The sequence below is a fragment of the Otolemur garnettii genome, unplaced genomic scaffold, assembly GCF_000181295.1.
Source record: "Otolemur garnettii isolate 467f Iridium unplaced genomic scaffold, OtoGar3 scaffold00108, whole genome shotgun sequence".
NCBI classification, from domain to species: domain Eukaryota; kingdom Metazoa; phylum Chordata; class Mammalia; order Primates; family Galagidae; genus Otolemur; species Otolemur garnettii.
In genome coordinates, this window is record NW_003852503.1 from 5674360 (window position 1) to 5685637 (window position 11278).

At 49.4% G+C, this 11278-nt stretch overlaps 1 protein-coding gene across 1 annotated transcript; it reads right to left on the reverse strand.

The window, feature by feature from the left end:
• Window positions 1-4893: 4893 nt before the first annotated feature.
• On the reverse strand, window positions 4894-7122 carry UPK2 (uroplakin 2). Its single transcript, XM_012809572.1, has 5 exons — window positions 7012-7122; window positions 6421-6552; window positions 6089-6227; window positions 5815-5885; window positions 4894-5353 (listed from the first exon to the last, which is right to left on the reverse strand). Exons 1-5 carry the CDS (start codon window positions 7085-7087, stop codon window positions 5217-5219), a joined length of 555 nt encoding a protein of 184 aa, XP_012665026.1. The 5' UTR covers window positions 7088-7122; the 3' UTR covers window positions 4894-5216.
• Between the last annotated feature and the right edge of the window lie 4156 nt (window positions 7123-11278).

Consider the following 11278-nt stretch of genomic DNA (forward strand, 5'->3'; position numbering starts at 1 on the left):
AGAGAAGATTTAGCCAGTACCTATAGTCCCAGATACTCACAGGCTAAGGCAAGAAAATCACTTGAGCTCAAGAGTTTGAGATTGCTATGAGCTGTGATGCCATAGCACTCTACTAGGGGCACAGAGTGAGAATCTTTCTCAACCAAAAAAAAAAAAAAAAAAAAAAAATTACACATAGAATTACCATATAATCTAGCAATTCTACTTTCTGGGTATATACCCAAAAGAACTGAATGTTCAATAGCAACATTATTCACAATAACCAAAGGGTAAAACAACCCAAGGGTTCAGCAGCAGATGAATAGATAAACAAAACGTAAATACATACATGACAGCTCTCTTCCTCGGCAATACCTATGGAGGTGGCAGCTGTCTCCTATTCAGACCCCTTGTGAATAGGAGATAGCTGAAGATCGTCAAAAAGAGGACCAAGAAGTTTATCCGGCATCAGTCAGACTGATAGGTCGTAATGAAGCACAACTGGCGAAAACAGGTTCTGAGGGTCAGAAGATGTAACAGTGGTTACAGGGGCTACAAGAAAACCCAGTATATGCTCCCCGGTGGTTCCAGAAGTTCCTCATCCACAAAGTTAAGGAGCTGAAAGTTTTGCTGAAATGCACCAAAACTGCAGAGATTTTGCTCACACTTCCTCCAAGAACTGTAAAACCACTATGGAAAGAGCAGTCCAGGCTCGGCCCCCCAACCACAGTGGTCACTGCACTGGGCACATAAATAGGGTGACCAGACGTCCACTTTTGGTGGGACAGTCCCACTTTCCAACAATTTGTCCCGCATCCTGTGGCATTTTAAAAAAGTCCTGATTTTTGGAAAGAATGCACGAACCCGGCAGGAGAACAAGAAGGGAATGTACAGTTTTTGGCTGCCATGTGGCTATTTCACCAGAATATGAGTTTTATATTATTTCTGTTAATTTCATAATGTTAAACTGTAATAATAATTGCTGAGAAGTGATTATTGAGAACTGCTTATCAAAGTTTGCATTGTTGTCAGGCCCTGCCCTGCCCAGTCCCCTGCCCCGCCCCTCCCCGCCCCGCCCCCGGCCATGTTGTCCCGCCTTACCGAAGTTAAAATCTAGTCACCCTACGCATACACCAAGGCTGGCAGGTTTGATCCAACCCGGCCCAGGCCAGCTAAGCAACAATGACAACTGCAACAACAACAAAAAATAGCTGGGCGTCGTGGCATGTGTCTGTAGAAATAAAAAAAAATAATAAGAAAAAAAAAAGGAAAGAGCAGCGCAGGTTTTTCCCGGCCCATCAAAGTCATTATCATTCCCAATGCCAGCCTGCACAGCGAAGAAAATGAATAGATGGCTCATGCGCACATTCTATTTGTGTTTAAATAAAACTGTAAAAAATACATACATCAGAATATTATTTAACCTTAAAAAGGAATGAAGTTCTAATACACAGTACAACATGGATGAACCTTGAAGACATTATGCTTAGTAAAATTAACCAGACCTAGAAAGATAACTACCGTATGATTCCACTCATATGAAGAACCTACAATAGCCAAATGCACAGAGACAGAAAGTAAATGGTGATTGCCCCGGGAGGTTAGGGTGGGGAGAGTAATGGAGAGTTACTATTTAATCAGTACAGAGTTTCTGTTTGGAATGATGAAAAAAATTCTAGAATTGGATAGAAGTGATGGATGCACAACAGCGTGAAGATACTTAAGGCTACTAATATGTATGCTTTAAAATGGCTAAAATAGTACATTTTAAGTTATTTATTTATATTTATTTATTTGTAGTTTTTGCCCAGGGCCAGGTTTGAACCCACTACCTCCGGTATATGGGGCTGGCACCCTACTCCTTTGAGCCACAGGTGCCACCCCTATTTATTTATTTATTTATTTATTCTGGAGCTGTGATCTCACTGTATTGCTCAGGCTGCTCTTGAACTTCTGGGCTCAAGTGATTGTCTCATCTCAGCCTCCTAAGTAGCTGACACTACAAATGTGTGCCACCATGCCTGGCTATCTTATGACTATTTTACTATAATAAAAAAGCATGTTTAGCCAGGCTCAGTGGCTCACACCTGTAATCCTAGCACTCTGGGAGGCTGAGGTAGATGGATTGGTTGAGCTCAGGAGTTTGACACCAGCCTGAGCAAGAGAGAGACCCCCATCTCTACCAAAAATAGAAAAACTGGCCAGGGGTTGTGGCACTTGCCTGTAGTCCCAGCTACTCTGGAGGCTGAGGCAAGAGGATTGCTCAAGACTAAGAGTTTGGGCTCGGCACCTATAGCTCAACCGGCTAAGGCGCCAGCCACGTACACCTAAGGTGGCAGGTTCGAATCCCCAGCCCGGACCCGCCAAACAACAATGACGGCTGCAACCAAAAAATAGCCGGGCGTTGTGGCGGGCGCCTGTAGTCCCAGCTACATGGGAGGCGGAGGCAGGAGACTCACTTGAGCCCAGGAGTTGGAGGTTGTTGTGAGCTGTGATGCCATGGCACTCTGCCCAGGGGGACAGCTTGAAGCTCTGTCTCAAAAAAAAAAAAAAAAAAAGACTAAGAGTTTGAGTTTGCTGTCAGCTATGACGCTATGGCACTCTACCCAGGGCAATAGAATGAGACTCTGTCTCAGAAAAAAATAAAATAAGGGCCAGGTGCGGTGGCTCATGCCTGTAATCCAGCACCCTGGGAAGCCAAGGCAGATGGATTACCTAAGCTCATGAGTTTGAGACCACCTTGAGCCAGAGTGAGACCTCATCTCTAAAAACAGCTGGGCATTGTGGTGGGCTTCTGTAGTCCCAGCTACTGGAGAGGCTGAGGCAAGAGAATTGCTTAAGCCCAAGAGTTTGAGGTTGCTGTGAGCTGTGGCGTCACAGCACCTCTACCGAGGGCAACATAGTGAGACTGTCTCAAAACAAAAACAAAAACAAAAAAAACTGAGGCAAGAGAATCGCTGGAGCCCAAGAGTTGGAGGTTGCTGTGAGCTATGAGCTATGACTCTACCCAAGGTGACAGCTTGACACTATTTCACAAAAACAAACAAACAACAAAAATATACTAATGCCTGACTCTACCATTCATCCTTCTTTTTTTTGAGACAGAGCCTCAAGCTGTCATCCTGGGTAGAGTGCTGTGGCATCATAGTTCACAGCAACCTCCAACTCCTGGGCTCAAGAGACCTTCTTGCCTTCCTTTTTCTATATTTGTTTTATTATTATTATTTGAGGCAGAGTCTTACTTTGTTGCCCTTGATAGAGTGCCACAGCATCATAGCTCATAGCAGCCTCAAACTCCTGGGCTTAAGCGATTCTCTTGCCTCAGCCTTCCAAGTAGCTGGGATTACAGGCACCTGCTACAACACCTGGCTTTTTTTTTTTTTTTTTTCAGATTTTGGCCAGGGCCCTGTTTGAACCCGCCACCTCTGGCTTATGAGGCCCGAGCCCTACTCCTTTAAGCCATAGGCGCCACCCCCTGGCTATTTTTAGAAACAGGATCTCCCTCTTGTTCAAGTTGGTCTCGAACCTGTGAGCTCAGATAATCTACCTGCTTCTGTCTCCCAGAGTGGTGGGATTACAGACGTGAGCCACTGTACCCAGCTGATTCATCCTAATAATGGTATGGGCTGTGACCTGGTCATCAGGATTTTCAAAAGCCGCTTGGCTGACTCTATCACAATTTGGTTCCTGTCTAATGCTGTTTGTACAATATGAGAAAGTTGGGTTCTGAACCTCTCTAGGCTGGTGCAGTTAGGGTGAGAGGAACCATTGCCCAAGCACTTCTTTCTGAGGGCCAGGCATGGTGGCTCACGTCTGTAATCCTAGCATTCTGGGAGACCAAGACAGGTGGATTGCTTGAGCTCAGGAGTTTGAGACCAGCCTGAACAAAATTGAGACCCTGTCTCTTAAAAAAAAAGAAATGACCGGGCATTGCAGTGAGTGCAACTGTAGTCTCAGTGACTCAGGAGGCCGAGGCAAGAGGATCACTTGAGCCCAAGAGTTTGAGGTTGCTGTGAGCTAAGATGCCATGGCACTCTACCCAGGGTTGACAATGTGAGACTCTGTCTCAAAAAGAAAAGAAAAGAAAAGAAAAAACAGCTTCCCTGGAGAAGGGATAATGAGCTAACTGCAAATGGGAAGTGGAGGCCACCCAAGTGCAGTCGAGGCATGAGGAATGGTCTGGGGAAAGGCCCTGAAGCTAAAGGGAACACAGCATATTGAACTAGTGGCAAGAGCTGTGGGACAGTTAGCGGTTAGATCATGCCTGGCCTTGAAGGTCACTTTAAAGATTTTGGTCTTTACTGTAATAACAATGCAAAGTTCACTGATCTTACAAGGAATATATATTGGAGAGGACAAAGGTAAATGACAGCAACCACTCTTACCCTTTCCTCTCTGCACAAGGCTGTACATTCTTGAGCCCGTCCAGCCAAGGTGTTCTACTTCTGCTCTCACCTCCTGCAGCCCCATAGCCAATCTTTTCCCTTCTCCCTTGTACCTTGTCATTGGGCCTCACCCAAGTAGCCCTGTCTTTGTCTTTTCCCAGACAGAGACGCTCTTCTTCTTCCCAGTACTTCCCCCCTCACTCTGCCAGGCTCCCACCCCAGGTCCCCAGGCCTCCTGGCTGCCACAAGGGCCATTGGCCCCAGCTTCTGCCCCTCCCCCCAGCATCCTGGTTGGGTGGCCTGCTATGTGGCCAACCCTAACCTATGTGTTGTGGAGGGTGCAAAACCCACAGCCCAGGTGCGAGGCTGAGAACTCTTGCTCCTGGGTTCTTATCTCATCTGGCCTCTGTCTGTCTCATGGGAAAAGCAACTCTGAGCTATGGGGCAGTAGGGGACCAGGAGCACCTGCAACCTGGACATAGATTCTATAGGTGTGAGCCATAGTGAAGGTCACTGAGGAGAAACACACGGCAGATGTGGCCCCAGCCTTTATTATAGGGACTTAACTTTGCTGAAGGAGGGGTGAATTATTATGGGGAGGGTATTGGGTGGTAAAATGGGAAGAAAGCCAACTCTGATAGCAGTGGGGTGAGGGGAATAATAGGGAGTGTTGGAAGGTGAGTCATTGGGGGCATACAGAAGGACAGAGGAAGGAGGGGGCTGGGGGCAGGGAAGGAGACGTAAAGGCACCAAAGAAGCCAATAACTGAGGCCTGGGAGGAGGTAGGTTGGGGAAGTAAATGGACAGCGCTCTGGACTTCCTGGAGGAGGCCACTGCCCCAGGTGGGCCTCCTCACTTTCGGGCACCAAGTGCCAGGCTGATGATGAGGCCCAGAACCAGCAGGAACATGGCAACGGAGAGCAGTACTGTGATGACCACCATGCCCCCTGTTCGGGCCATTCCCAGCCCAATGGACTCCATATTTCTTCCTATAAGAAGAGACAGAGGGGAGGTCTTTGTAGGCAGGAGGGGGCCCAAGCCTGCCTGAAGCTCACATAACCAACCATTATGCAACCATCCATCCAACCAACCAACCATCCAACCATCCAGCCATCCATCTAACTGTCCAACCATCCAGCCAACCAACTTGCTGCTGGATCCAAACATCCATTAAGTAAACTTTTATGAAGCATCTCCTATGTCCATCACTGAGGGTACAGACACTAATAGGGCAGAATCCCTACCCGCGAGGAGCCTTTAGTTTAGTAGTATAGCAGATGAATAACAGGCAGTTCCCATGCCAAGGGCTCAGTGCTAGCATAGAGGTAAGCAAAGGTTCCAAGAGGGCACAGGAAAATGTGCCTAACCCCAGACTGGGGGACCAGGTGGGAGGTGTCAGGGAAGGTTTTATGGACCCTGGGGTATGAAAGGGAGTAGGACTGTTACTTACGAGGAAGAGTAGACATTGAGATCTCTCTGCTGGACTCAGTGGATGGTCCCTTCTTCACTAGGTAGGAAATGCTTTAGTGGTGGGGTTTGGGAAAGAGGAGAGAACTCAGTATTTGGGACTTAGGGGAAGAGGGGCTCCAGCCTCCCATATGTACACTCCTCCAAGACAGGCCCAGTTCTTGCACCCACTAGCTGTGCCTGCACTCTCTCCCCATGCTGACCAGATCCCCCCACCCCCATCCCACAAGTGCCCCTGGCCTGGACCAGGTACCTACTAGTATTTGGTTTCTGGCACGAGGTTTGTCACCTGGTATGCATTGAGCCGAGTGACTGTGAAGCCAGCCCCACTGTCCACCACACTCACCAGCTCCCTGCGCCCTCGGCATGGAGGCACCACGAAGCTGGAATTCACCACTGGTCAGGAAATTAGGGGTGGAAGGGAAGGTCAAATTTCTGGAAGCCCCGAGGAGAAGGGGTGGTTTTTAAGAGTGTGGATGTCCCAGGAGAGGGGATGACAGGAAGGCATGAGTGGGTGAAGGGTTGCTGGGGGTGTCCCAGGAAGAGGTTTTAAGAGGACTAGAGGGATGCTTTGGGAAAGGTAGCAGACCTTTGCTGTCATTGGCCCTCCGGACCATCAGTGTGGCATTGCCTCCTGTAAGGTGACAGGGGGGTAAAGCAACTAGCAGGCTCTCCGTCAGCGCCGGGGACAGCAGACCAGAGAGGCTTGAGATGTTGAATTCTGCAGGGAGTCCAAAAGGAAGCTCATGCCGGGATCAACCTGACTCCTGGCCATTGGATCTGGCCCTGTTCTCCTGGGGCCATTTCTAAGGCTGCCCTTTGCAGTCTGGGGGTGGTACAGCCAGGCCCGTGCTAGTGTGACCACCAGGTGGCAGGCTTGGGCTGAGAAAGTGCACACTCCACCAAGTGGCCCACCTGCCAGACCCTGGATACCTGGAGCCTGGCAGCACCCAGCCTTACCCCTACCCGCAGCCTCATCCTTGCCCAACTTCTCTGCTTCGTGGGTCTGGAGTAGGACCAGGAAAATGCCCTGGGCCCAGTGTCTGAAGCCTGGCCCACGCCATCACCAGCCCCCACCCACAACTATCCAGACTGGCTCCTCTTTGAGAACTCTGGAAGACTCAGTGTCCCATGCTCAGGCCCCAAACTCCTTCCCACCCCTGCCAGAAATGGCAGAGACCTGCAGCTCCTGGGGCCAGAACAGCCAGCAAAATCAGGATCAAGGGCATGGTGCGGATAGGCAGCAGGGATGCCATGCTGAGCTGAGAACTGGAGCAGGTGCTGGTAGGCTGGGGCTTCTGGAGGCAGGTGAGGCCCTGCCCCCGGGGTGACTGATTTTGTCCTGAGGGTGGGAGGGGCTGGAGGGGAATCCAGTCAAACCTGCCCCTTGGGCCCTATAGCCTTCAAGGAGGGGGGCAGACAGGTTTTTCAGGATGGGGAGCTGGCCCGGCAAGGCCAGGAAGGGGATGCCCTGGCTGGATCTTGGTGGCTTAGCCAGCTTCAGGGGGCAGGGTAACTAAGATAGGGGTAGAAATCATCACTTCTGTGACTGCCACGTGTAAGGCAAAGTGTTCCTGTGTGCACATGCATCTGGACCCTGGCCTATGTGCTACTGCTCCCCCAGGCGGTGGGAGCTCCTGAGAGGGCTTTGGCTGAGTAACACTGGGAGAGAAAGACTGGCGTAGAAGAAGGGACAGCAGAGCAAGGGGTTCAGTTCTTGGTGTGGACCGAGGGTAGGTCCTACCACTCTGGGAGAGGCAGGGGTGCCAGGGAGCATGTAGGGCTTCAGATTCCTCTGGAGGGTGGGGACAAAGAAGGGCAGGGAAGACTTCAGGAGAGACTAGAGAGGTGGACACTGACCCAGTCCAGCAGGGATGGGGGTGGGCATAGTCAGCCTTGGACAGTGACCATTTGTAGGACTGACTAAGAAGGAAGAAGAGGGCTTGGTTCTTGTAGCTCAGCAGCGAGGGCACCAGCCACATACACGGGAGCTGGTAAGTTCGAGTCCAGCCTGGGCCCAACAAACAACTACAGTTGTTACAGTTGTAATGACAACTACAACCAAAAAAATAGCCGGGCACTGGGGTGGGCGCCTTGGGAGGCTGAGGCAAGAGAATCACTTAAGCCCAAGAGTTTGAGGTTGCTGTGAGCTGTGATACTACGGCACTCTACCCAGGGTGACAGCCTGAGACTATCAAAAAAATAGCTAGGTGTTGTAGTGAGCGCCTGTAGTCCCAGGTACTTGGGAGACTTAGGCAAGAGAATCGCTTAAGCCCAAGACCTTGAGGTTGCTGTGAGCTGTGACGCCATGGCACTCTTCTGAGGGTGACATAGTGAGACTCTGTCTCAAAAAAAAAAAAAAAAAAGGAAGAAGAGAAAGAGATCTGGTAAGAGAACATGAATAAGAGACACGATTTCTCTAACTGCATTCCCCATCCCTGGGCTCCATTAGATAGAAGTAGAGGAGTTCTGAGCAGAAGGGGAGGGGAGATTAGGAGTCAGCTCCTACTCTGGGCACCGGGCAGGGGCCCTGCATGCTCCAACATGCTTAGTTCTGCAGCCATACTGGCTGGTAGATGTCACTGGCTCCCTTTGGTAGAAGTGGAAACTGAGACTTGGATAGTGCCACTCTTGAAAGCAGAATGCTTTGTCAGGAGAGATTGTAGAACTCTGCTGAGGCTGAGTTTGCTGCAGGAACCATTCTATCTCGCCCAGTCCCAGAGAAGGGCCAGAGGCCTGATTAGGAAAATCAGGGAGGTTGTGTCCTTTCCCCCAGGATGGGAAAGGTAGGCTCAAAGTTTGGGCGTGAGTGGGAAATGACAGTAAGGACAGAATTTGTGGGCCCAAACAGAGGCTAGGAGGGTCTTAGGCCAGTGTTTCTCCGAATTGAATGTGCACATTTAGTCACCAGAGATCTTGTTAAGATATAGTTTCTGATGCAGTCGATCTGAGGCTAAGCCTGAAATTCTGTATTTCTAACGAACTGCCAGGGAACGCTGATGATGCTGGTCTGAGAGCCTCCACTTGGACCTTCCAGCTGCTGAGCGTTGGTGCCTTGCCCCCTACCACTGGATCCTCTTCAATGGAGAGGGGGCAGATATTTTCCCCAGCCTGTCGGGGAAAGGCTGCCTTTAGGTGAAGAATTAGATTCTGTTTTTCCTGCACCTTCGCTTTTGTCCCCCTTTGGGTAAGATTCTATAAACTCAGAGAGGATCTTTGCACATTAAGGAGAACTTGGGAGAGAGGGAATGGAATTACTGGTGGAATGCCAGGGTGAGGGCATCTTCCTGGAATTCCCCAAATCCCATCACCCACCCACCAGGATATTTACACTTGACTTGAAAGGTCTTTCTCTCCATTTTAGTGACAGCCAGGGAGAGAAAGGAGAGGGCAGGATGGGTTGCACTGGGTCCACTCTTAAGCCCCATACCTGTCTGAAATTATGAGTGGGACAGAGTGGAGAAGGGGAGGGCAGATCTCTGATCAGATTTTGAAGGGATAAGGGGGTCCTGTGCCTTTAAGCCCTCCTTTCTCTCTCCAATCCCCCCCATCTTCCCACCCCAACCCTCCCCAGGTTTCTGGAGGAGCAGAGAGTTGCGTCTTCTCCCTGCCCTGCCGAGCTGCTCACTGGCTGCTCTGGAGGCTGTGCTTTGCGGTCTCCATGGAAACCATTAGTTGCTAAGCAACTGGAGCATCATCTGTGCTGAGCTCTCGCATCTAATTATCCCATCACAGTGCCTGAGAAGGGTTTGGGGAACTGAGAGGAGGGGGAGGCCAAGCGCAGGAGCAAGAGGATAACTCTTTTAGCAGAGCAGATTCATTGACAATGCTGAAGTCATTTAAAGCCACAGCACCCTGTTCCTCTGGAGGATTTCCCAGTGGCTTGGAGTAAGGGAACCAGGGCTACATATGTCTGGAGTTTCTCTGTTGGACCCACTCTAGGCTGTCTCCTTGGATTCTTAATTCTAAATTTTCTCAAATTCCCTTCCCTGTCTCTTTTCTTCCAAATCTCCCATTCAAGTCAACAGACCTTTATTGAGTAGCAAGTACGTCCTTAGAATTATACAAGGCACCAAGGATATAAAGGTAAGATACGTTTCTGTTCTCAGGAAGCACCTAATAGCTCTATCCTGCTCAGCCTAGAAGACTATTTTTCGAAACAAACCTCCTATTTCTTAACTATGGTACCTTTAAAATTTCCCTTGAACTACAGTAGAGTTCTGCAACCAGAAGACCTGAGATCAGAACCCAGGTCTGTCTGATATGCCCCTGGTTCTCTTTCTATAATGCCACTCATCTGCCTCCCAGTCAATTAGAAAAATACATCCAGTTGGCTCCATGGGCACATCAACCTCTGATTGGCAACTATTGTCCTCCTGTTGATGAGATGCCATGTGATTTTAGGTAGATCATTTTGAACCTCAATTTTCTCACCTATACAATGGAGGGATTCATACCTTCCTTACTCAGAAGATCTAGCAAGACATGCTGTGTAAAAATGCTCTAAAATTAAAGTGCAGAAGAAATTCTGGGGATTATTGTTGCAATCTTTTTTTCTTTTTTTGAGACAGAGCCTCAAGCTGTCCCCCTGGGTAGAGTGCCATGGCATTACAGCTCACAGCAACCTCCAACTCCTGGGCTCAAGTGATTCTCCTGCCTCTGCCTCCCAAGTAGCTGGGACTACAGGCGCCCACCACAATACCTGGCTATTTTTTTTTTTTTTTGGTTGCAGTCGTCATTGTTGTTTGGCGGGCCCCTTGGCTGGATTTGACCCTGCCAGCTTAGGTGTATGTGGCTGGCGCCTTAGCCACCTGAGCCACAGGTGCCAAGCCAACTGCAGTGATTTTTAAGGAAAGATCCACTGGAATCAGCGACTGATTGCAGAATATGTTTAAAGAAGGAAGAAAAGAATGATTCCCAGATTTATGGCTTGGAGCAGATTTGAAGGGAGGGGTGGAAAGAAGAAAGTTCACTGTGAGGTATTATGACTGCCAGAATGATCCCTGCTTCCTAACATTCATGACCTTATGTAGTCTCCTCCCACGTGGTGTAGGGTTTGTCTGTGTGGCCAATAGAATACAGCAGAAATGATGATATATGACTTCCGAGGCTAGATCATAAAAGGCAGGGCATGGTCCTCCCTGTTCTATCTTGGGTTGCTTGCTCTGGAGGACATAGGTGCTCCTCTGTGGGAGCTGAGGGACTGAGGCTTCCTGCTGATTACCAGCAAGGCACTAAGACTTCCAGGCAATAGTAGGTATGTGGATGGAGCAGCTTGGAAACAGATCCTCCAGCCCCAGGCAAGCCTTCGGATGACAGTAGCCCAAGTTGACATTGTTACTACAGCTTGAGACAGTCTGAGCTGAACCACCCAGCTAAGTCTCTCTCCCAGATTCCTGATTCTCTCTCTTTTTTTCTTGAGACAGAGTTTTGCTCTATTGCCCTGG